This window comes from Podarcis pityusensis (genome assembly GCF_964106645.2).
Source record: "Podarcis pityusensis genome assembly, chromosome: 3".
Lineage (NCBI taxonomy): Eukaryota > Metazoa > Chordata > Lepidosauria > Squamata > Lacertidae > Podarcis > Podarcis pityusensis.
The window spans coordinates 106,585,111-106,611,175 of NC_138026.1; the positions used below are offsets into that span (position 1 = coordinate 106,585,111).

Genomic DNA, 26,065 nt, shown 5'->3' on the forward strand with positions numbered 1-26,065 from the left:
TTTGACACACACACACACACACACACACACATAAAATATTTGAGGGGGCCTGGCCACCCTAAAGTTGATGGGCATTGATGCCTTTCTGTCATTTCCATGTTTGGACTTCATTTCCCAACAAGCCCTGTAAACAAACTTGTAATAGGGTTGCTGAATGGCAACTTAGCTAGGACTGGGCAAAAACCTTTTATGGCCCTTGTGATTAGAGGAGAGACAGAGAGTGCAAACTGGGTTCACAGAGCTCTGCTAGGACAAGAGAGGAAGCAACTCCCGGTTGCTTATCATTTTAAAAAATTAAACTAGATGACTTGGAGGGTAAAGCTGCCCACCTGTTGTTGTTGTTGTTATTGTTGTTGTTGTTGTTGTTGTTGTTGTTAATTCACCCTTTGCCCCAAGGTCCCAGTGCAGGTTACAACAATTAAAAAGCAATATTTAAAAGCAATTTAAAACACCTTATTGTCACAGAAATAAGGTGGGTCCTAAAAATATGTCCAAGCAGGCAAATGCATAATTTTGCAGCCCACCTTCATTGATTTTGGGTGGTGGTGGGAATGCAACCCGATGCCTAGAAACTTATATCTGGGGAGAGTTGTGTTCAAGCTCTCCTTTTTAAGAATTCAGAGTAGCCCCAGACCAGGCACTGTTTCTGAGACCAGTCAACCTCACAGAGCTGTTTTGGGGATAAAAAGTGAGGTGATGGACGGGGAATAAACCTTCACCGGCACTAGGATCGGGGGTGGGGCTTATCTGGGACCCCCCCAATATTTTATTCAAGTTGGTTCCCCTGGTAGTAGCAGTTATCAGGGAGCAATTTAGAGACAAGTAGGGTGTGCATGACTATTCATTATATGAGGAATGCATAATGATGAGCTGAGCTCCTGACCTTCCTTATATAGGAACAAATATATAAGCCATCCATGAAGTAAGATTTAGGACTGGAACTCTAAGGCCTTTTCATCCCTCTGGCCTTAGAGGATTCTGACAGTTTAAGGATAACTGCTTTTGTCTTATAAAATAGGGAGGTACAGTATCATTCCAATCCAGATCAACCCAACTTATAACCCACAAAGTTGAGCCCAACCTTCAGTCCTAGAACCATAGTATTGTAGAGTTGGATGGGACCATGAGCCCCCTCTAGTCCAACCCCCTGCAATACAGGAATCTTTCACCCCAATGACCCTGTAATTAAGAGTCTCATGTTCTACCAGCTGAGCTATTTATGGCAGCCTATTTTTGCTGCCTGCCAGGTAATATTTTGTCATCCCTAATGCCTGAAATTAAACGGTGTCTCAGAGGCAAAATCTGCTCCGGTTCTCTTGGGGCACTGCCCTTTCCCAAGTCTTTTGTGATCTTCTTGCCTGCCTCAAGCACTTTGGCATCATAAATGAAACATGAAAATGCCACACACACCCCTCTTTATCAAACCCTGGAGCTATTAGGTCTTTTCATGAATTCTCAGCCACTTTGCTAGATCAGAGTCAGCCTCAGTGGACAGCATCCCCTGCTGTTTGGATACAACTGGGTCTCTTCACTTTTTTCTGCAGACTTTTCTCTCATTGCAGGTATTCTTATCCTTGGGTGGGGGAGCTATTTAACTCTCCCATAATGCCCTGGAGCAGTACATTTTGAGAAATGGGCATAGCAACAAGACCTAGCCACTGCCAGGTGGTCCCACTGATGAAGGGGAAGGGTCACCAGGGTCACCAGCCTCACATGGGGAACTACATCTAGGGGCAGATCTGATATGAAACAAATGAAGTTTAAGCTTCATGAAGCATCCCTAATCCTGGAGGGTCCCCAGAAGCAATTAGTAGAGCCAATTTGAGTCGCACAAGTCAAATGGATTACTTTTGTTGTTATATATATTTCAACAATTGCAAAGTTTTGAGAGTCAGTAGCACAGATGTTGTGAAGTTTTGGTGATCTGTCATGGAACAACCCCACCGAATAAGATAACAGTGGTTACCCTTACCCAGACCTTGTTTCTGGTTGTGAAGGTGGCCCCATAACACTTCAAGCTTCAAGGCCCCAGAAATGTAGGTAGGTCAGCCACTGACTGCATCCACCCCCTGCTGTAGTTTCTAGCTCAGCCTCTGCCTACTGCACCTCTCATGGCAGTGAAACCCCATCATCCATGGTTCCTTCCCTTTCTTTGCCATCTCCCTCTGCCACTGGGACTCCTTGCCCATTTGGGGGAGTCACCCTTCACCTCCTTTCCAATCCAACTCCCCCATCCTTTCTTTGGCATCTGCCGCTCTTGAATAACTTATGCAAGCGTCCGGGGTATTTCTGGGAAAGGAGACCCCTTTCTCTCTGAGCTGGTGCCCTCTGCAAAGCATTGCCCTCTGCAGCCACCTACGGGCTCCACGTAGTAACACCAGCACCCATTCCCCAGCTTCTCTGCATCTCCCTCATAGTCCCGCTCTCTCTACAGCAGCTGGTTCAGGCACTTCCAGCAAAAACAAAAAAATCACAGTTGTTTCCGCCCACCCTCCCCTCCACCATCATTGTCTTGGGTAGCATTCGAATTAACAAATTGCTTCCCATTGTTTTTAAACACCAATCAAGTTGCATTAGCACCTTCCGGATTCACTTCTTCCAACGAACAAAAGGTGGGGGGGGGGTTACAAGTGGGGAAAGGAAAAGAGAACTGAAGGGGCTGGCAGAGAGCAAAGAATTAAATTCCTTCCCAGCAAGAGGAACTTGTGCATGCTCAGACATGAAGAGGGTTGCCAGATGTCTCTTTTCAAAAAGAGGATGGATTTATTTGGAGTTTCTTATTCCGAAATGCCAGAGACCCACAGAATGCAAGAGGTGTCCCTAACAGCAAAAGTTCAGGGCATTCCATAGGGTACATAACACAGCTCCCCACCACCTCAAAAAAATAAAGAAAAAGAGGAACCCTAAACATTTATTGGACTAAGCTAAATTTGCTCTGAGTCGGGCACGTTAACCAAGGGTTGGGAACAGATTGCCAGTCACCCACATTGGTACTCTTGGGTACAAAATACAGAAAGATCGTTTCAAACACACAGTCTGAACTTGGAGCAAAGTAAACCAGGGGAAGGTTCTTCTGGCAGGCTTTTGTATGAGGGGAACCTGGGGGAGAAGTAAGATATGGCTGTGCTGATGCTGAGTTGCGTGGAAGCAGTTGTTTTTAATCTTTTTAAGTTTTTATGGTTAGTGCATTGTTTGATCATTGTAAACAACCCTGTAGCCTTTGTGGTGCCGGGCAGTCTGTAAGCTACTTAATAAATAAATCACAGTATGAAGGTGGCAAGCACCGGTGTTTGAAAATACGTGCATTGTACTAAGTAGAGTTGTCAAGGATCTGTAGTCCTTGTCGAGGGCCACTGCACACATTGCACAAACCCAGGTTTGCCTCTGAGTGCGCACCCAGCAGCCATTCACAGCTAGTCCCAGTGCTCTAGGAAGTAAGGAGCTGTTGCCATCCAGGTAGGACTTTGGGGCAGAGCCCAAACGCGCTGCTCAGAAGATTGAGCAGGAGGACCTCCAAACACAGCAAGACTCATTTGGAAGTAAGCAAAGTAATATTCATCACCCTATAAAGAGAGGAGGTTGTAAAATCATTAAGTTCAAGGTGTTTAATGGCCTAAGAAGAGTACTTGTATGGTACATGTGTTTTCAAGCACTTGTTTGCCGTGTACACAGGGCCAGATTCTACTAAATAAGCCTGCCTGGCACTCTCATTATATAATATATGTACACAAATCTAATGTGCCATCGAATCTAATGTGCACCTCAATTTTCCCAAAAAGTATTTGCTATGCCAGTGGTATTTTTCAAGCTTGCAATCAAATCCAATGCACCATCGAATCTGAGGTGCGCGTTACATTCAAGTAAATGCGGTGTAAACACCAGACAAAAATTTTCCTCTGTTCTTATTATTATTAATTAAAGTTGTGTACCACCCTTCATCCATAGATCTCAGGGTGGTTCGTATTACAAAAATACACAATAAAAAGACAAAATGCATAAGAAGAACAAGAACAAAACAATAATCCTTCTCACTGCTTCCTACTATAGCAAGGCCTTTGGCCTTTTAGAAATGGGCAGGATATTTTTAGTGTATTCTTTTTCTTCTTGGCTTTAATTTATCTATGTGGGGGTTGCCCTGGGCAAGATAAAGTGACAAACAAATTCAATAAATAAAATAAAGATAAATACGATAAACAGCTACGCTAGCAGGAACAAGCACAAGGAGTCCCACTAGAATAGGGTTAAAAAGGTAAAGGGACCCCTGACCATTAGGTGCAGTCATGACCGACTCTGGGGTTGCGGCACTCATCTCGCTTTATTGGCCAAGGTAGCCGGCGTACAGCTTCCGGGTCATGTGGCCAGCATGACTAAGACGCTTCTGGCGAACCAGAGCAGCGCACGGAAACGCCGTTTCCCTTCCTGCCGGAGCGGTACCTATTTAGCTACTTGCACTTTGATGTGCTTTCGAACTGCTAGGTGGGCAGGAGCAGAGACCGAGCAACAGGAGCTCACCCCGTCATGGGGATTCAAACCACCGACCTTCTGATTGGCAAGTCCTAGGCTCTGTGGTTTAACCCACAGCGCCACGCATAGGGTTACCTTATTTCAAAAAGTGAAATTCTGGACACAAAAGTTGTTGAGCTTTGAGCTTTTTTTAAAAAAAAAAATCAACACTTCCAATGTGGGCAGCCATATGTCCAGGTTTCCCCAGACATTTTATCCAGCAATGCTGGATTCCAACCAGCTACATTTTTAGGCGTACATGTAAACAAATCTTTTACCAGTGTGGTTAGGAGCGGTAGTCTCGTAATCTGGGGAACCGGGTTCGGTCTCCGCTCCTCCACATGCAGCTGCTGGGTGACCTTGGGCTAGTCACACTTCTTGAAGTCTCTCAGCCTCACTCACCTCACAGAGTGTTTGTTTTTGGGGAGGAAGGGAAAGGAGAATGTTAGCTGCTTTGAGACTCCTTAAAGGGAGTGAAAGGCGGGATATCAAATCCAAACTCTTCTTCTTCTTCTTCTTCAAGGGTGGTATTCAATAAAAACCCTACTCAGAGTAGACCCTCGATGTACTCGTAGTAGCAAAACTGGGCCTGGCCTCTGCAAAATAGTCACTGCTTTGTGATATTTTTATTTGTTTGTATGTTTATGAAAAAATGATATTAAAATACATCGTCGTCGTCGTCGTCGTCGTAGTGAGAGGAGTCCCTGAATCAGTGCCTCTCTCCATTTCCTTGAGCCGGAAAGATTTGCCAAAGCAGGGCCATAGCCTAAACTGAGGTATAGCAAGATTGGTGTGGCTGAGGGGAAGCAATCACTTGAAATATGGAGACGTTATGAGCCAGTGATCTCATTTGCTAATGCTTCCAGGCAAACCATCTGCAGCAGCACTGTTCAGGCCCCTCGCCATGCAGGCGCTGGCCCCTTGCTTAATGGCCTGTCCTTTTTCCATAACAGATGTTTGCCTGCTTTTGCCATTGCAATGGGGCACATTTGAATATAAATAGTAGATCTCAGCTCCATTTGACAAAAGCTGGCTGTGGAGAAGTGAAAGCCCTATTTCAAAATCTGTAAATTTATTCTTCTCTCTCTCTCTCTCTCTCTCTCTCTCTCTCTCTCTCTCTCTCTCTCTCTCCACTTTCCAGAAGAGAACGAAGAGAAGCAACCACTGACGAGCAAAGAGGAGGAAGAGCGTCGCATTGCAGAAATGGGGCGCCCTATCTTAGGGGAGCATACGAAGCTGGAAGTGATTATTGAGGAGTCCTACGAGTTCAAGGTGCAGTATGGGCTGCCATGAGCCCTCTTTCCTGCCAAACTATTACAGCCCTCTTTTTGAATCGGGATCAAATCTGTGTAAAATGGCACAACATAAGGCCAGGTCTGTGTTTTCCTGTGCCGAAAAAATAACAAATTCTGCCCCAAGAAAAGGCAGATTGCACCATTTAGTCAAGTTATGCTGATTAGGCAGATTTACATAATTTATTCTACCGTTTTTTCCTGCTTTTTGCATGCATTTTCTAATTCTGATCTTCACAAGGAGGGCAAGGAATTATGCCACTGGAAGCCTTGCTCAGCTGTTCCTCTTCCTTCTGTGGTCTTTTCCCCCCCAAGCAATCATAAGGACTATATTTTTTTAAAAAATGAAAGCAAACATTCTCAGGAAGTTAAATGATGCACCCAGAACCACGTTCTGTTGGGATTTTTTAAAATGTGCCTGTGTGAATTCAAGGGATATAAATAAGCCTTTCTCAAACGTGACAGCAACATGCACAAAGTACTTCCAGATTCTCAGATTGTGAAATAGAAGTTAAGTCCTATTTGTGCATTGCACACATGTTGAGATCTCATTCGTTGCAATAGGAGTAAGGTTGTGTGCTTCTGGCTCACTCCCCAAGTCACCTGTCCAGAATAGCTCCACCCCCAAGGTCTACCCATTGAGTGTGGATGTTGGGGGGCATGGCTAGCCCAGAAACACTGTCAGGAGCGAGGCCAACAGTGCCACCCCACTCCTAGCATCAACAGGTGAGAGCCCCACACACGTAGGGCACAGGTACGGAGCTCACATCTTGAGAGCAAACTTTGGCCTTCCATGCCTTTCAGAATATCGGTTTCTAACCTTATTCATTTGTTGTTTATTTTGGCAATTTGTAGACCACTTAATTAAAATAATCTGTAAGAAGTGTAGTGGTAGACTGAACTGATAAAGCTAGAAAATCTGTTAAAACAATGGCATCAGAATTCAGTCTTCTGAATTTTCCAGTCTACTGAAAAGTCTACTGATTTTGATTTTGATTTCTTTTTTAAAAAAGAAGTATTCATTCGGCACCAGAGGTTCAACAGGGTGGTGGTTGTCAGATCTCAACTGGAATGGAGTTCCATAAAATTGGGCCCCAAAATTCCTGGAGGATACCAATCCATGGGGAACCACTGACAGTAACTCTCCTGAAGACCTTAGGGATGATAATAATAATAATAATAATAATAATAATAATAATAATAATAATAATTTATACACCGGCCATCTGGCTGAGTTTCCCCAGCCACTCTGGGCAGCTCCCAGTCTAGTGTTAAAAACAATACAGCACTAAATATTAAAAACTTCCCTAAACAGGGCTGCCTTCAGATGTCTTTTAAAGATAAGATAGCTGCTTATTTCCTTCACATCTGAAGGGAGGGATAAGAAACCAAGTGGTCCATAGGGTACATCCTGAACCACAAGCTGTTAAATGTAAATTAAAACATCCCACCAAAGACTCCAAATTAATTATCCCTCCAAAGACTTTGGAGCAGCAGAAGCTTTCCTTCCTGCTTCCCTTCATCCTCATGACAACAGCATCCCCATGTGATTTAGGTTGTGAGAGAAGAGAGCAGATCGCTCAGTTCACTCTGTGAGCTAAAGGTCTCCTCAGGCCTAAACTAGCTCCCTAACTACTGCACCATTCTGGCTCTTTCCGTTACAGCGGAAACACAGACTGGTCCACAGCACTAACAGTTGTATCACATTTACATTCCGAATGACACATTTATTTCTTTATTTGCATTCCCTGGGGCTGTCGTGGGGAAATCAGATGTTGCAGCTTTACACGCTGCTTTCTGTTCTCCATCAGGCAGAATTTTCCATACACAAATAGGGAAGGAGCACTACTGGCTGGCAGAGAGAGTTCACTGCCTCCACATTTTCTGCGTCACTCAGCCAAAATATCCTGAGCGTCTCTTAAATCAAGGATGGTCCACTGGCTCCCAAAGCAATTTTATCTGGCCCCAGATGGCCCGACTGAGTTTTAATCATTACGTGGTTTTTAAGAAAATCCTCTTAAGTTTCACTTGCAAGGGGGAAGAAGCTATTGGTCTCCGTATGTAATGCATATCAATTTTAGTTAGTTGCATTCTGGGAAATAAAACTGCCTCATAAGGCGATCCCAGATTCAATACAAGTAGAGAAGATTGATAAAGTGGTACCTCAGGTTAAGTACTTAATTTGTTCTGGAGCTGAAACTGTTCTTAACCTGAAGCAGCACTTTAGCTAATGGGGCCTCCTGCTGCTGCCGTGCCACCAGAGCATGATTTCTGTTCTCATCCTGAAGCAAAGTTCTTAACCCGAGGTACTATTTCTGGGTTAGCGGAGTCTGTAACCTGAAGCGTATGTAACCTGAAGCGTATGTAACCCGAGGTACCACTGTACTAGATGCAGACAAGGGTACAGTCTGACTTAGAGGAAATCAAGGATGGCCACAAAAAGAACTTTTCTGGCATACTGGCAGTTTTGAAGGTACTTTTCAGCAGTTTCCTCACAAGGTGTTGGAAACCATATCTGTTGTGCATCTGTTCTTCCTCTTTCTTTCACCCCAGCTTCAATCTCTGGCCTTTTCAGTGGAGGAACAGGAAGTGGGTGATATGGAAAGCCACTGCTGGAGGTCATGGAAGTCCACAAGCAATAAGAGCAGGCAGTACTAGCTTCTATTCCGGTGTATAGGATTGGGCTTCGAAAACATTTATGGAAATTCTTAGAGTGCAAATATTCAAGGCCTTTTAAATGCAAAATGGAGACTTAAAAGCATAATACAAACAATATTATATTAGGCACATTGCAAACACAGACCAAACCTTCTTTTTGAGCAATATGGAGTGGGGCGGGTGAGTTGCGTGTGTACATTTTCAGCCACTTTCATTGTTCTGAAGCCAGCCAGCATCCTTCACAGGGGTTTTAGATTTCTTTCCGTGAGCTCAAGCCTCTGGAGTGACAATGTGCTTAACTTTCTAACGCATGTCTATCCGTCTGCAGAACACCGTGGACAAGCTCATTAAGAAGACAAACCTAGCTCTTGTGGTTGGAACAAACAGCTGGAGAGAACAGTTCATTGAAGCTATCACTGTCAGCGCCGGTGAGTTTTTCTATTTCTGCACGTGCCATGAATTAGGAAAAGCCCTTCTTCTCCTGGCTTAAGGGCATCCAGTGAAACCTGACCCCAATATACCTAGCTTGCACTTGGCTGTGAAAGCAAAGCAGGTAGAGTTGATATTCAGGGCTTCTAGGCAAACATCATCCTGCTTTTTGAACAGATTGTGCACTGCAGTGTGTTGAAGTTTTCCGCGTGGGGAGCAGCACAGAAGAGCAACAACACAAATTCCATTCCTTTTAATGCTGCTTCCGTAGGGCTATCATGCAAGCCCCACTCATATCTATAGAAGCTGTGCAGTAACAGAGTTTAGACACTTGTTCTCTGTGTTGTATGTCCATGTCTACACATGAATGTGATTTCACACATTATGGAACATGTGTTTCAATCTAGAGTCATAGCGCACCGTAGGGAAAACTGGCATGTCCAGGAGGACATGAGCAACAAGGCAACAAACCAGAATTTAGATTGCTCTGATAATTGGTTTATTACAAAAATGGATAGGACACAGTTGAAACAGGTTGTTATTTGGTTAAATCTACAGAGGAGCTGGGAATGGTGGAGCATTGTTTGAGGAAGACTAAGGAGGGAACGCGGGTGGCACTGTGGTCTAAGCCACAGAGCCTAGGGCTTGCCGATCAGAAGGTCGGCGGTTCGAATCCTCGCGACGGGGTGAGCTCCTGTTGCTCAGTCCCTGCTCCTGCCAACCTAGCAGTTCGAAAGCACGCCAGTGTAAGTAGATAAATAGGTACCACTCCGGCGCGAAGGTAAACGGCGTTTCCGTGTACTGCTCTGGTTTGCCAGAAGTGGCTTAATCTTGCTGGCCACATTACCCGGATGTGGGAAAGCAAATCAGGTTAAAGAAAGAAGCAAAAAATGTAAATTTCACCTTCCCTGAATGGGTAATTGTTTGGAGAGCTAGAAAGGCAAAGAAAGAGACAAAGAGAAAAGGAGGACTAGACCATGGGCATCACCTCTTCCAAGGTGAAGGGCTGGTGGGGAGTTCCTCAGTGGGACTACTATAAACCAGAAGGTTCTTCTTTGCTGGGGTCATGATGTATGATGGCTAGGACACTCTAGCTTTGATTGATAGATTTCATTCCCTTGGGGCCCTTGGAAAGTCAGCACGGCGATCAGGAAACTGAGGTGGGGAGGGAAAACCTAGCAGGAGGAGAATCCAGGGAAAGACCCAAACACAAAAGACCACCAATTCTTCTTCGAGGTTCTTCTTAAAGGGTCAGTGGTGGTGGTGAGGGATGTGTCTTCCTAAAACTAAGGAACAGTACCAGTGGGATTTTCCCATCGTGGGTGTTGGGTGCAGAAATGTATGTGATGCATTTGTCTGCATCTCTTGGGTGTAGGATCCTAACTTCAAAATAGGTGCTAATGCACTCAGAGTATTGTTGCACCAGTGGGTTTCACACTGTTGGCTGTATGGTGCCTTTGGTTTGAAACCACATGATACAGCAAATTTTGCTGATACTTAGCAGGATGGGGGGCCACTTGGGAGCCCCACACATTCCACTGTGAGTTCATTCCCTTATGGAAGGAAGGCAGGGTATACATTTGAGAATATATCAGGGGAGAATGCAACAAATTTGGGTGTGCAGAATGAGGTTCACTCACACAACAGGACTTCCTCTCCCCCCCCCCATCTTCCTCATCGGTTCCCCCTAAATCTGCTCTGGAGTGTTGGGAGAGCAGGTTTAAGAGATGTGGGGTGGGAGGAGAGGGTCAAAAAGTCTTATTGCATGCACAGACTTTGCTCCACTCACAAACACACCACTTATGCTGCATTCCACCCATAGTATCTATCAGGCATAGGCAAACTCAGCCCTCCAGATGTTTTGAGACTACAACTCCCATCATCCCTAGCTAAGAGGACCAGTGGTCAGGGATGATGGGAGTTGTAGTCCCAAAACATCTGGAGGGCCAAGTTTGCCTATGCCTGGTATCTATAATCACAAAAGTATAAAAAAGCTCAATTCGGTTCTGCATTCAGCTATAGTACCAATGCAGTCCTGTTCATGAGCTGATGTCAGTTTGGCTTCATTCTCTAGCTTTTATGGAAGCTTCGACAACAGAAAAATAGTCTATCTGAGGCTGTGTGCCCACTTCAAGATTCCCTGTTGCAATTTGCACAGAAGCTTTTGCTTTGGTTGCAAGTACAGTCCTTCCAGACTTCACCCAGTTTTGATGCTTTTTGTTTTTCTACTGTATCTAGTTTTGCCAGAATAAGTGGGCTGTCTCTTGGGATGGATCTTACAAAACTGACCTTTAAAAGAAAAATCTCTTGTGGGACTTGTGCACTTGTGCAATACAGTAACAAGTGCCTTCAAATTATCTTTGTGCCAGAGTTCCACTCTGCCAAAGTAGCTCACCCGGCAGTTGTACTAGAAACTAAATGTTTTTTTAAAAACAAAAAACAGCCTGCAGCATACTAGCTGAAAAATACTAAGAACATAAGAATTGCCTGTCTGGATGGCACCAAAGGCCAATCTAGTCTAATTTCCAGCATAAGAGAAAGAGCAAAAATATGAATGAGAACATGCCACGAGCATATGAACAGTACATTTCCTTCACTTTCGTGTAAACACAACCACTCATAAATGAGCTTCTAGGCCAGTTTTCCATGCTTCCAGGAAAGACTAGAGATAAGGCCATTTCTCCTGTTACATGCTTAACAGCTTTCTCGCAATACATGATTTGGGAAACATTTGCTTGAAGGAGACATTAGCCGGGTCTGCTTCAATCACCTTCCTGCCCTCCTCAAACCCTGCTATGGTCACAGACAGATGCTCCTCCTCCTCTCCCACATGCCTCAGAGTAGAATTCCCCTGCGGGCTGCTGGCCGTGCTCCTCAAGGCCGAGTTCCTGCCATTCCAGAAGTGGCAGGCCAAAAAAGAACAGCTCAGCAATCATTTGACCATGGAGATAAGAGAGTGATAAATCAAATGACAGCGTTTTATCTTCTGTCACTTTTCCAATGTTCATTCCAAAAGCAGCCAAGTGCAAAGACAAAGTGAGTGTCAGAAACTTTCCCAGCCAAGCAACAACCTCTGCCTGCATTTGAGCCTGTGATACACACACACACATGCCTGGGATTGCGTCTAGGGAGTGGGGTGGTGGGAAATAACTTCATTTATTTTAACTAGGCTGCATTTGGAGGATTTATTACATGACCTGTGCTGAATAAACAACAAAAAGGACAGATCTTATCTCTAATCCTAGAGTGCTTTTAAGTTGCGGAGTCCTTCCGTGCATCTGGAGCATATATTGGCTCTCCGATATTTCTCAGGCTCTTCCTTGCCCCTTAATGCTACTGAGAATTGAGCATGTCTGAAGGAAGCTTCCCCCCCCCCTTTTCCCAAAATGAAGCCTGCTATGCTTGAGATAGTGGAGCTAGGAAGCTGCCTCTCCAACCTCCAGGTGTTCTTTTCACTCCCTTGTGACTTCCTTCACTTAAAGGCTAGAATTGCACCCAGTGAGAAACACGCGTTTCCAATGAACCTATTTGGCATGGCTGGGGGGGGGGGACGCTTTAGCAAACTGTCAACTGTTCGCCTTGGAGAATCGCTCTTCAGATTCGCTTGCTGGCGTTGTTTTCGTGCTGCCACATTGCCTTTTCTCAGAGACGAAACAGGTGTTACGTGCAAAAAGTGTGTGCAGCGGAAATGTGTGGTCCTTTTTTTCCCCCTCTGTGGGAGAAGGTGGCTCCAGAGGTACTCAGATAGCCATTGTGGGAAACAGGATGCCGGGATTTCGCTATTCTTAGCCTCTGCTGTATACAAAGCCAATATAGCTGGTCCAAATATTCCAAGCAGTGATGTATACCATGGCCCCCAATAGTGGACAGGAGTGTTGCTCACTTGACCGCCAGTTGGTCATGTCACTGCTGCTTACTGGGAGGGAGAGAGGGAGAGATGGGGCCTTGAAGAGTTCAGCACCGTGCAGTTGTGCTGGTGGAGCCAATCTGGAACTCCCAGCAAGGCATTTGCACCCGGCCAACCCTATCATCTGCTTGCCTTTCTGCTTTCCGGTAAAAGACAGCAACATGACCACCTGGAGGTCAGATGAGCAGTGGCATCCCACCAGACCATCTGCTACTGCATGGCCCCTGTGTGCATGTTAAAAGCAAAAATATAATCAGTTAATATTGCCCTGTATAAAGCTGAACAGCAGCCTGCAGCTTGCCCAATATCTTATTGAAAAGTTTATTAGTCCCTATTTCTAGACTTTTCACAGCCCATAATATGTGGGTGGTCCAGCAAGATTAGGCTGCATGTCACTGGATCACAGTTAGAACTGGAAGAGCTATCTTAAAAGAGGAAATGGGGTTTTCTAATCTGGTAGAAGTTAGTTACTCAGCCATTTTTCATTGATGACGGAGCCCTGGAGAAATGACTCTATCTCACTGCTTCCTTTGTGCCAAAATGACAGCTGAAGATCCTAAGCTAATAGCATTCCTTTCTTTCAAAGACAACTCTTTAATATGCCCTTTATCTGGTCTTTTGTTAAATATAATTTAAATAATCTTGATAAAGTTCACAACTTATTTCATTTTTAAACAGCAAGCTCGGGGGAGGGGGGTTTCCCCCCTGTTCTAAAGTCTCCTGTATCCGAGTTGTTCATTCAACTCTGCTCTGAGAAATTTAAATTTATCTACATGGTGTCAGCTCCCACCACTCGCCGGGAAAATAGAAGGCTCTCCCTGCTTCAAAAAGAATCTGGCCTGTGACTATTAGCCCTGTAAACACTTTGTCTGAGTCATCCTTCGACAAAATGGCATCCTTCGTACATCTATAGTGGGAGAGCTGCTAATCTGTTACTTCAGGTTATGCTGCTGATACAACGTTCAGTGGCTCAGCACTGCAAGGATAGTTCCCACACCACTGCCCCAAGGTACTGGCAGGGCAATTCCATTGTTGCCCCCATGTCCTGCTTTCAAGATTCCCATAGGCATCTGGTTGGCCACTGTGAGAGCAGGACTCTAGACTAGATCCAGGAGGGTTTTTCTCTTATTCTCAGGCTCACCCAGTTCTCCCAAGTGATAAGAAGTTCCATCACTTACCTTGGGTCACTGGAATATTTAGTTTATTTGCAATTATACAGGTTGAGCATACAGTGGTACCTTGGTTCCCAAACGGCTTGGATCCCGAACAAATTGGCTCCCAAACACCACAAACCCAAAAGTGAGTGTTCCGGTTTGCGAATGTTTTTCAGAAGCCGAACATCTGACGTGGCTTCCGCTGCTTCTGATTGAGTGCAGGAAGCTCCTGCATCCAATCAGAAGTCATGCCTTGGTTTTCGAACCATTTCGGGAGTTGAATGGACTCCCAAAACGGATTAAGTTTGAGAATCTTAAACACATGAGCAAACGGCCACAGTTCACTTCTTTCTCTGCGGACCTCTGCAGAGACTGCCAGCGCCATTTGGGTGAGGAGCAATTTAGATCAGGAATTGACATGGGTAGGAGGTTTAAATAACTTCTCCCCCGTAACCATTGCTGTGAGAAAATTGGCAGTGCCTCCCCACCACCTGCCCATAGTTATTCCGCTAGCCAGAGGATCCAGTCATGCAATTCCCATATAACATGTAATTTGGTCTCCATTAAAAACTTGCTTAATTCACTGTTGCAGGTAGTGACTGATCAATAGTACCAATGTGAAGTCTGTGTTGCAACGATTTCTTTCCTGCTTCCAAACTATTGACTACTAGTGGTTTTGCTGGTGATCTTTGCTTCTTCCAGTACACTGATATTAGTTCACTTGTCTTCCCAAGTGATGTGTAAAATTTTTTGGAGACACCATTGATGGAATCTTTCGAGGAGTTGGAGATGGTGTTTATAAGTGGTCCATGTTTCACAAGTAGATAGTAAGGTTGGTAGTACAATAGCTTTGTAAACAAGCATTTTGGTTTCCCTGCGAATGTTCAAGTCCTCAAACACTCTGCACTTCAATCAGGAGAAAGCCGCACTCGCAGAGCTCAGGCAGTGCTGGGTTTTGGCATCAATGTTGGCCCTTGTGGAAAGATAACTGCTTGGGTAGGAGAAGTGATTGACATTTTCCAATGTTACACCATTGAGTTGGATTTGTGGTACTGCAGAGGGGTTATTTTGTACTTGTTGGTGCAGCACTTTGGTTTTTTTGGATGTTGAGTGATAGGACAAGCTTTTCATAAGCTTCTGCAAAGATATTTAGGATGGTTTGGAGGTCATCCTCTGAGCGTATGCACACTACGTTGTCATCAGCATGCTGAAGCTCTGTGACAGAAGTTACGGTAACCTTTCCCCTGACTACGTAATTCATTTATGCCCCATTCTAGCCAATCAACAGAACGGCTCTAATTGACTTCAAATGTAAAGGGAAAGTTGTCAAGAGTTAGCACTGCACATTTTTTTTCCAAAGAGGCCATGATCAGATGAGTTTTGTCTCCCACATGAAGTCCTTAATTGCTTATCCTGTTCTTTATCTATTACTCTGTAATGAAACTCTGACACATGAAGGCCATTTTCTGGATTGGCTTTGCAGTCTCAGTGGTTCGGAATGCTTTTCCTGTAACCAGAGAAACATTCTATCAGTGCCACCTTGAGAAAGTCAGTGTTATTGGTCCCTGGGGCTTCATTAGAAATGTCAGCATATTCTGCAGCAGTATCTATCGAGACGGCTTGTCAAATGGCTGTTTCAAGTGACGAGCTGGAAGCAGGAGCATATGGTGATGAAGAGGAGTACTTATACCACATACCTGACTCCCAATAGACTGACCTTGACTAGGGCAACAGGTTAAAAACTTGCCTCTTGTTCCGTCAGACTAACATTCTCGCTGATTAAAGGAGAATTCAGATGAGCAGGGGACTCCTGAGTCAGAGCGGGGTGGAAATATGTCGGAGCTGGTTCTATAAACTGTCTATTCTCAGGCTTCCAGAGACCCATCACCTACGCGAATTGAAAACTTAACACACTTGCGGGTTCTTTTTATGTCAATGTTGCTGTGCTCCATTAGTCTTCAATTAGAGTGTGGTGCTCCAACCCAAGTTAACTAGTGTCATTGCTACTTTTCGTTTCTGAAGAGTAAGAGAAGAATGGAGAAAGAAGGTTGGGTGAGTTGAAGTAGATAGTGAATAAAAATGCATACAAGCGATGGTTGCTATGACTTACTAATCCAGCACCATCAATTTACAGGGCACATTACAGAATTCCTTAAACAAAAACCCAGTCCCATGTGCCTATATCCAGAGAATTTATAACAAAATCTTTGGTCACTTCCAGTTGACTTGTTTATTGAACATTCATCCTGACTTGACTGTGAGGAGATTAGATGCCATCAGCTACTTGTTGAGCATTCATTCTGATTCGTTTACAGGGACATTAGACGACGTTGTGCCAAGCAAAGCTAATTCTGCACTTTCCAGTTTATTTTCGCATCACGTTCCTTATAGCAAAGAGTCTTTTTCAGTGGGCAGGGGAGAGCGGGCTTGTTGCACAAGAGATCCAAATCAACTTCAGCTGTGCAACCCAAATTTGGGGGTATGTAACTGAATCCCACCCAGAGCCAGCCAACTCATGAGGCGAGGTGAGACGACTGCCTTGGGCAGCAGGAGCCACAGGGACAGCAGATCCCAATGTAGAGCTTTATTTCCCTGGTGTGGCGCTTCACTCATTCCTTCTTTCCTCACTGGGGGACCACCATTTTGTGGTTCACCTCAGGTGTCAAGATGTCTTCAGCCAGCCCTGATCCCACCCAAAAAAACAGTGACAGTCTGGAACTGCCTTCAGACAATGGGGCATAAAAGGGAGAAAGAGTCAAGGTTAGCTAGAGGGGGACATGAGCAGATGGAGTTACACATACTTAAGCTTTAGTTACACCTGTATTGAGGATGCTGAAAGATGCTACAGGGCCTGTGTCCACGCAGAGCTCTAGCCACTCTGCCATACTGTCCAATGCTTGGCGACCTTCACCATCATTCATTATACTAATTGCAAATTCAGGGGCTGACTTATGATGGTGATAAAACTGAAAAGAGGCCACTGGGAGAAAACAAGGAGGTACCCACATGCTTGAGGGAACTGCAAGGTTTGCGGAAGTTTAACAAAGCGAGAACCTAAAAGGTGGGGAGAGTTAAAATCCTAAACAAAAAATGCTCATTGAAGACTGAGCATGCTCAGTAGCCATGGAATGCCGACTGACTGTTGTGGAAGGGAGGGTGGAAAGGAGTATCCTGAAAGAAAGAATAGCTGGTTGGGTAGAATCCTGAACTCCACACTGCAACATTTTTCAGTGTTTTCTAATAAGCCAAGGATAAGATATTAGAACTTCTTGCCCAGGGGAGCCTTCTAAGCTCCCTCCCCAATAGCCTTCAGGAGACGGGCAAACTTGTATATTGTTTTGTAAGGCCTCCAGTGGTTTATCTGGGCCCTGTTTTGGCTGGTTGGGATTTTACTTCTTGCACCGGCTGCCGTTTCATTTTTATGGGTAGCTCCATCAGAGGTTCTTTGGACCTTAAAAGGCATGATGGAAATGAATTATTTGTTACTAGTAGCAGTAATAATAATAGATTTCATCCCAGTGATTCTGCTTTTCACAAGCTTGGTTCTCTGTAATGTTTACTCAGCTAGCAGGAAGCAAGACATTTCACAAGTATGTTAAAATGAGCCCAATAGTCACTCAAGGGGAAAGTCCCTCATCCTCTTCATGGAACAGTCCTTTGCATTCGCAGGATCTTCAGCCATGTCTTTTGCTTGCAGAACTCACTTCAAAGGAAGGAGCGTTGTGCTGAATTCTGTATCTAGCCATTTCCATCAGCCTTTTGTTTCTTAATGCCCAGGGAGCCACTGAGCTAAGTTCTTTAATATTAACCTAAACAATAAATTGCCCATAATAGCTTGGTGCTTGATTCCCCTAATGGATTTTTGTTGTCCTGGTCCCTCATCTCTCTCCATAATGTACTTTGACAGAATTAAGCATCAAAAGATTTCCAAGGTGAGCTGGGAGGGTGACTCTATACTTATTCATACAAAGGTGGTTGTGTTCATGCAGGGTTTGGGGGTTTTTTTCTTGGTAAGTGCTTGAAATCTTAGTGCTTTCAAAAGTACTTAAAGCACTTTAAAGGAGCTCTTGCCACCACCACCACCCACAGCAAGCTCTGTGATAGCCGGAAATTTCATAATCCCAGAACATATGAAAATCTGAAAATTTTGAAACCATGCTAGCAAACTGTTGCCTTCGTGCATAATCCTCACATGCATGATGTGCCAAGCAGCATTCGTTGTGAGTTTTGCTTCGCAGTTCTCCCATCCCTCTCATTGGGGTTGTCATGCATGTCAGCCTCTTGTGACCCCCTCATGCGTAGGACATGTGTTAAAATTATTCAATAGATGGATAAAATGATTGCTAAAAATTCATAGATTACCTAACTGTTAGGGCGTCTGCTGGTTTATCATAATGCAAATAATGCAGAGTGAGGTGGCACTTAAACTGTCGTTCAGCCTAGACCAGGGGTAGGCAACCTAAGGCCCGGGGGCAGGATGTGGCCCAATTGCCCTCTCAACCCAGCCCATGGATGGTCCAGGAATCAGCGTGTTTTTACATGAGTAGAATGTGTCCTTTTTTAAAAAATGCATCTCTGGGTTATTTGTGGGGCCTGCCTGGTGTTTTTACATGAGTAGAATGTGCACTTTTATTTCAAATGCATCTCTGGGTTATTTGTGGGGCATAGGAATTCGTTCATACTTTTTTTCAAAATATAGTCCGGCCCACCACATGGTCTGAGGGACAGTGGACCGGCCCCCTGCTGAAAAAGGTTGCTGACCCCTGGTCTGGACACTGAGATCCAGCTCCAAGGGCCTTCTGGTGGTTCCCTCGCCGCGAGAAGTGAGGTTACAGGGAACCAGGCAGAGGGCCTTCTTGGTAGTGGCGCCTACCCTGAGGAATGCCCTCCCAAGGAAAGAAGATGTCAGGGAGATAAGTAACTATACACACTTTAGAAGATATCTGAAGGCAGCCCTGTATAGGGAAGTTTTTAATGTGTAATGTTTGACCATGTTTTTGTGTATGCTGGAAGCCACTCAGAGTGGCTGAGGCAATCCAGTCAGATGGGCGGGGTACAAATAATAAAAATTAAAAAATTTAAAAATATTAAACTCTTTCTCGCCAATTAACCATTCTTCCCCACAATCCTCAGCTAACCCCACCCCACCCCAGCTAGTCCCCACCCCTCAGCCAAGCATATTTCTGAGCTCACAATCACCTGGAAAAAATATTCACTTGGGGAGTCGTGGTAGAGAAGAATTAGCAGGCAGGTGATGGATTAAACATACCAACCTCTAATTCCTCCCTATAAATTCCTCAACACAATTCTGGGATTCCTATGATGGCTACCTATACATATTTATCTGGAAGTAAATCCTACTTTCCTTCCGAGTAGGCCTGCATAGAATTATACTCTTAATCTTCCCTGTTTGTAGGATTTTGCCATTCTCTGTTGACTTACAAAGCCCTCCCAACGCAACAACATTATTTCTGGCTATTCCAGAGTAGATTGAGAGTGAACTGTTGGAGATCTGTTGACTATTGTCACTAACCAGGAAGGAAGGATTTATGTTGTGTGTGTTTGGCGAGGTGGAGGGTTCTTTCTGCACTGCAAGCACCACTACATTAAGGGGAAAACAGAGTGGCATTTTCCTTTCTTCGCAATAAAACGGATCGTTACCCTACTGAGAAAATGTGGCAGCCACACAGTGAGGGCACCTGAATGCTCCAGGCTTTAACAGCTGTCCAGTGTGCTGCTGCTCCTCCTCCTCCCTTTTTGTAAGATTATATAATCTGGTTCTCTACAATGCATCAAGAACAATCATTGCACCTGCTTGACACAAACGGGGGGGTGTGTGTAAAAATGTTCTGTAACAGGTGGCCTTGTGGGTCAGGCAGAGAGGCTGGAGTCATTGGTGCGAGGACAGAATGGCCACTCCGCTAAGCCCCATTTTCAGACATTATGTGGGGCAAATAAGGAAATATAGCAACTTGCAGAGAACAATAGCAAAGTGGGTTCAGCTGGAAGAAAATTACATGAGAGTGGTTGGGAAGAGGGGCTTGTGGGGTCAGAGAGACATCCCACCCCCTATGTAGTCTTTTGCTCTTCAGTCATGCTAGGACCCCCGTTCCCTGGGGCATTTCTGCATTTAAAAAGACAGGCTTCTCCACTGTCACATGTAGTTTGCCCATAGAGGTATAAGGTTTGTGTAATATTTTTTTAAGCAGTGGGGCCTACTCTAGAAGCATCTTTGTTACAATCAGTCCAACATACCTTTCCTCTCCAGTGTTAAGCTCAGTGGAGTGGGGCAGTGTGATTCTGCAAATTTGATACAGAAGTCACAGGGTACAGCACCCATTGCTGTGGCTCATCCTCAGCTTCTCCTCCCATAATCACCAGTTCTCAGAGCAGGAACATTATGAGGGTGGGGGAGGGAAATAGATATATATTACCTGTGTGGTGTAATTAATAAAAGAATTGGCTGGATCCCTAGATCCAAACCACAAGGCTAAACAAACTCTCCAGTAAGAGAGCCCCAGCAGAGTTTAAAAGTCACAAAATGTGCAGCGACAATGACGTGTTGGGAATAGAGGTTGTTAGACCCTTTAAATACCCTGTTTAGTTCACTTACAGCACTCCCCCTCTCAAAATGAACAGATCACACCATTAGTAAGTCGAAAATGCTTTACTTGCAAACTCCAAAGGTCAGATTCATGTGTTATTCTATGCAGCAGCAAGAAGAACACAGGGTTACAAAATACAGAATAATACTTCTGACCAGACGTGTTAGCCAACTTCTTCACCAGTGGTGAGGGGGGAGTGATCTGAGTCTAGCAATATACTTCTATGGTCTAAATCACTTCATGCCTTAACCAGCCCTAAGCTTGATAGTTATATTTAACTGTGATTCCTCACACCTTATTCATTGGCACACTTTTAAATAAAACAGGTGTGTTGGGTCTAGGGATGAGGGAGACACTCTGTTCAGCTCACATTTTTAATGCCCAATTCAGACTTCCTAAAACAGCACATGAACTGAAATATCCATCAATCAGAGCACTTCAATTAAAAAATGTATATGAGAGGAAAGTGTGCATAACAATACATGTCTCAATGAAAATAATATTTAAAAGTGCATTGCATTAAGGAAAATTGCTTACAAAAAAAGTCTATATGAGACAAAATTGCATTCAAAATGTGTCCATTCAGAGAAAAAATACTAAAATGCTGACAGATTTTCATGAGGGCTCTTTTAACAATATCTGCAAATTGGTGCAGAAATGGGGCAAACTGAACTTAAGAGAGGAAAGCAGAGAGACTGAAAGAAACCGTAATTGACAGGTTCATCCATCTCTAACTGGGTTCATGCTCTGCTACACCAACCAGCAAGGGAAAGAAAGATGTGTTTGTAATTGGGACACTGCTGAGAAGTGCAATGAATTTAATGGAACTTTAAAAACTCTTTGGGATATTTAACAGTTGAATTTTACCTATTGCTCCTCTGCAGAACCATCCAAGAAGAGTGAGTAACGTGTTTGTTTGTGTGTTTTGTTCTTTTCTCTCTCCTTTTATTGCTCCTTCTCTGCTCTTACTTCCTTTACCTCTTTACGATTTCAGGTGGTAGGCTGGTTAACTGGGGGTGAGGGGAAAATTTTGGCTTGGGAGGTGTGTGACGGTGTGGGGTGTGTTCTACTTTGTGTTTCCATTGCATGTATGGTTTTCTCATTGCTGATGGATCGTTTAATAAAACAGTACCAACCGTTATTAACAAAAATTAAATTGAAAAGCCAGAAAATGGCCACATTCAAAAATCAAAAAAAAAAACAACCATAAACCATTGCGCCCACTTCACTACTACCTGCCAGTGCTGCAGAGAAACAAATTATGATTCCTAGTTTTGCTTTGCATTCAAATCAGGCATCATGGGGTTTTTTGATCCAAGAAACCACAGTCTACAGTCAAGGTTTGTTCTTGATCCTAGTTTATTGGAGCAAAACATACAATAATCCCCATTTGGGATGTAATGCTAAGCTAGGATTCATAGTTTGTTCCCACTACATGCTAGTGGGGAGGAGCGTAACATGAGCACACATTCATAGTATACCATTAACTATGGTTTACTTTGACCTGAGATTTCAAGTGAAGCGGGGGAATAAAGATGTGCAAAATAATGCAAAACACAGGAAAAATAAATAGAGATAAAGCATTAGATGACTGATCACAAGGGCACAATTTTCATCTGTGGGTTGTGAGTTAAAGCCATGCTTTATGCAATATGAACTGAAAATTAAAATATTCAAGATGGCCTTTCCTTGTAACCATGAGTGATAACCTTTGTTTATTAAGCTGCATGCTACCTTCCTTCAGTTTGTTAAAAAGGCACCTATGGTAAGGCTGTGCTTAATATGTAAATATTTATATATATATATATTCAGTTAATGAATTAAAAGAATATATCTAGTGGATTGACAGCCCTGTTTCAAAAACCAGCCTTGCATATGTGCCTCTGCAGAACCTCTTCTTTTAAACATAATCATAATTATCCTGATTCTGTGAAATGTTGAGGTGATGGGCAGTGAACATAATGCAAAGAAACCACCTTATTTGTCTGCTTTATTACAGCAGCAACAACAACAACATGTGGATTTTTGTGTACTTTGGGGAGGACCAGGTGTGCGCTGTGGGTAGTGAGGCAGTGTGCCATTTGGAAATCCTGTCGCACTGTCAACCAAAGTGGTTCAGGCCATAAGCGCCACGGGCGGAAATAATAATAAAGCATATGAATATATAAAAGCACCTTATGTGGATTCATATCATTGCTCTGTCTAAGCCAGTTCTGTCCACTCCAGTTGGTACCTCTGCCACCTTTTCCAACCGTGGTATTTAACAGCATCCCCCAGTCTCCAGGTGCTTTCAACTACAACTCCCATCACCCCCAGCCACCATGGCCAGTTGGGAGTTGTAATCTACAGGGACCAGGTTGGGGAAGACTGCTATCTGTGGAGCATCCAGCATCAATGGGATGGTAGTGTACGCCAGCAGCAAGTGACTAGAAAAGCCTGTTTTCCACTGACACCTCTCTCTTTTCGCATTGTTGCTCATTTTTCCAGGAGAGGACGATGACGACGATGAATGTGGGGAAGAGAAGCTGCCCTCCTGCTTTGACTATGTGATGCACTTTCTGACCGTCTTCTGGAAGGTCCTTTTTGCCTTTGTCCCCCCTACGGACTACTGGAATGGTTGGGCTTGTTTTGTTGTGTCCATCTTAATGATCGGCCTTCTGACTGCGTTCATTGGGGACTTGGCGTCCCATTTTGGCTGCACCATTGGGCTGAAGGATTCTGTGACTGCAGTCGTGTTCGTTGCATTGGGGACTTCAGTGCCAGGTAAAGAAAAAAGAAACAACACCAAAAACGCAAATATAGTCACAATAATTTCGTGCCTTGCCAATGTTTTTCATGCCATTGTACTCTGCTGTGTGGGGCGGGGGGGATCCCAAGAGACCTGGCAACAGTCCAGGATTTTCCATCTGGACTGTGTGTCTATGCAATTTGTAACACAGATTGTAGGAGGAAGATTTAGTTAACAATTATCAAGCCATTTATTTGCAAAACAATTAGTTTAGAACCAAGCGGGTTATTCCAGAATATGTAATGGGCTGCTTGCAACCTTAGTCCATTTACTTCTAAGTAGCCTTAGTTAAAATGTAAGGAGCATATTACTTGTACTATGAGTCATTTTGTAAAAATGCACATAGCAGTAGGTTCTGGGGAGCCAAATCGGAAGGGTAGTAAGGAGAGAATTAACCTTCCTGCTATCAATAAGACCTTCCCTTTATGCACAGAGCAGCTTGGGGCAGATTGGTTTTTGTCAGGATTGGGTGGAAGCTTAAACTACTACTCCCTGCTCCCCACAGACCCAATTCTGATCAGGGGCCCCAAATGCTGCTGTTTGTATTTTTAAAGCTATTCATTAAACCATGCATTTAGTGTCATGAGTTGTTTGGCCCATGTACATACAAGAGACTCCTGATGATTCAGATGACGCTCAGGTAATCAATTGCAGAGGAGAGCACTGAATGAACCTTATGTATTGTTTGCACACACTTGTACCCCGGTTTGGAGCACATGCGTCAAATTTTAGGCTGCGCATTAAAACCTTACACAAGAAATCAGGGGAAATAATCAGGTCAGAGAACAATTAAAGGCATTAAACAAAACAAAAAACATGTTCTCGAGCAAGAGACCTAAATATTTTCTGCCAACCAGATATTTACATATTAACCCCAGAATCTAATGGAAGAGTCCTCATAAGAATTTGAAATAATTGCTGTGTTTCGTGTTGCTTTTCTCCAAATATATATTTGATGAGTGCATAACCAAAGACAGAGATGAGGAGTGTGTGGCCCTCTAGTTGTTGCTGGACTCCAACTCCCATCAGCTCTAGCCAGCATGGAACCCACTGCCTTGTCACACAGGGGGGAAGGAGCGAGGACAAAATTTGATGCCCGCAAAGCCAGATAAGCAAGGCACCAGAGATTCTCCTATTAAAGCCCCATTTAAATGAGCGAGAGCAGCGCAGTAGTGCTGCTGTCAGAACAGCTCTTATCCATCAGCCACATGTGTTGAAATCCATCACATTCAAGGGAGCTATATGCAAAATATGTTAGCTGCGTGCTGAAAAAAATCCCCAGGGGCCTAAGTCTTTTACGCTGGGCACCATTCACAGTGGCAGTGGTTCTTAAGCTGTCGCCCCACATGCTAAAGAGATAACCCACTTCCCACTTTAAATCTAGGCTGAAGAGCAGCGTGTGTCTTTCAGTATGAGCTGAAGTTTGTCTTATGCCAGGTCCAAATTCTTTGTTAATCTAACATAGAATTATCTGCATCAGCTGCTTGTTCTTTCGGGCACTGCAGGGTCTCAAGCAGAGAAGGATCTTTCGCATCCACTGTTACCTGACCCTGTTAAGGGGAGGCACCGCGGTTTGACCCTGGAACCACCTACCTTGAGGCATGTGATCTGCCACTAAGCTAGACTCCCTCTCTCAAGTGTTGCTTCCACCAGCAGCAGCAAGTGCAGGAGGCACTTCAAACAAAACAACCTTCCTCCACCTTCCTCCATGCACTCATGCCACATATACCAGTGTGTCCTACCAGTAAAGGGCAAATTTGGAGGCTGAGTTTTAATGCAAAAACTTTTGAAAGTCTTTTGCCATGTGGTGTCCATGAAGACATGCAGTGATCTGCAAAAAGAAAGTAAACTTGAATAATTGTTCTCAGTACGTAGAGATTTTAAGAAACATTTGCCCATTACTGATTCCGTCTGATATGAATTACCTCTGCCCACTGAGCTGCCAGCACTGGACCAATCTGTAACATCATATGTCAAGGAAGGAGTCCAGGATATACAGTGGACGCTCGGGTTGCAAACATGATCCGTGCAGGAGGCACGTTCGCAACCCGCAGCATCTGTGACCCATGCATCTGCACATGCGCAGGTCGCAATTTGGCGCTTCTGAGCATGCGCAAAGCGCAATTTAGAGCTTCTACACATGTGCAAGCGCTGAAACCCAAAAGTAACTGTTCCAGTACTTCTTGCTTTGGCGCGGTGCGCAACCCGAAATCGCACAACCCGAAGTGTCTGTAACCCGAGGTATGACTGTAGCTAATTCCCAAGCCACCTCTGTCCCTGTTCCAGTTAGCATGGCAATGGCTCTTCCCGTGTAGTTTTGGGTTTAGTGTTTTTTCCCAAGCAGTGTTGAAGGACACACACTGCAGCCCTTCGCTTGCCACTAAGGCATGCGCCTCCAAGGGCTGATGGACTCCAGTTCCCATCAGCCCCAGCCAGCTCTGGCAGGTGATCAGGAAAGATGGGAGTTGCAGCCCACCAATTTCTGGAGGCTCTCAGGTTCCTCACAAATGTAAAAAGGGGAAATACTGGATGCTAAGCTACACACACTTTTGCACTGTGAAGAGCATAACAATACCGACCTCCATTGCAGGGACATTTTGAGGATCACCAGGCTAATGCATGTGACCTGCTTTGAACACTTGGAAAGTGTTGTCTAAGAGGGATGGACCTGCTCTGCAAAATCTATGGGTTCTGGGGCTGTGCTAGGACAAAGAGGAGGTGACTTTGTT

The 26,065-nt window shown here is 44.3% G+C and overlaps 1 protein-coding gene across 7 annotated transcripts in view; it reads left to right on the forward strand.

Annotated features, from left to right (window-relative positions):
* The window catches only part of SLC8A1 (solute carrier family 8 member A1), a 288,587-nt gene that overhangs the window by 249,789 nt on the left and 12,733 nt on the right, over positions 1–26,065 (forward strand). For all 7 annotated transcript variants that reach the window (XM_080998667.1, XM_080998670.1, XM_080998672.1 and 4 more), the window contains 3 exons: positions 5,645–5,775; positions 8,782–8,881; positions 23,036–23,311. In XM_080998667.1, the coding sequence (XP_080854793.1) occupies positions 5,645–5,775; positions 8,782–8,881; positions 23,036–23,311 (507 nt within the window). The remainder of the gene's footprint in view (positions 1–5,644; positions 5,776–8,781; positions 8,882–23,035; positions 23,312–26,065) is intronic.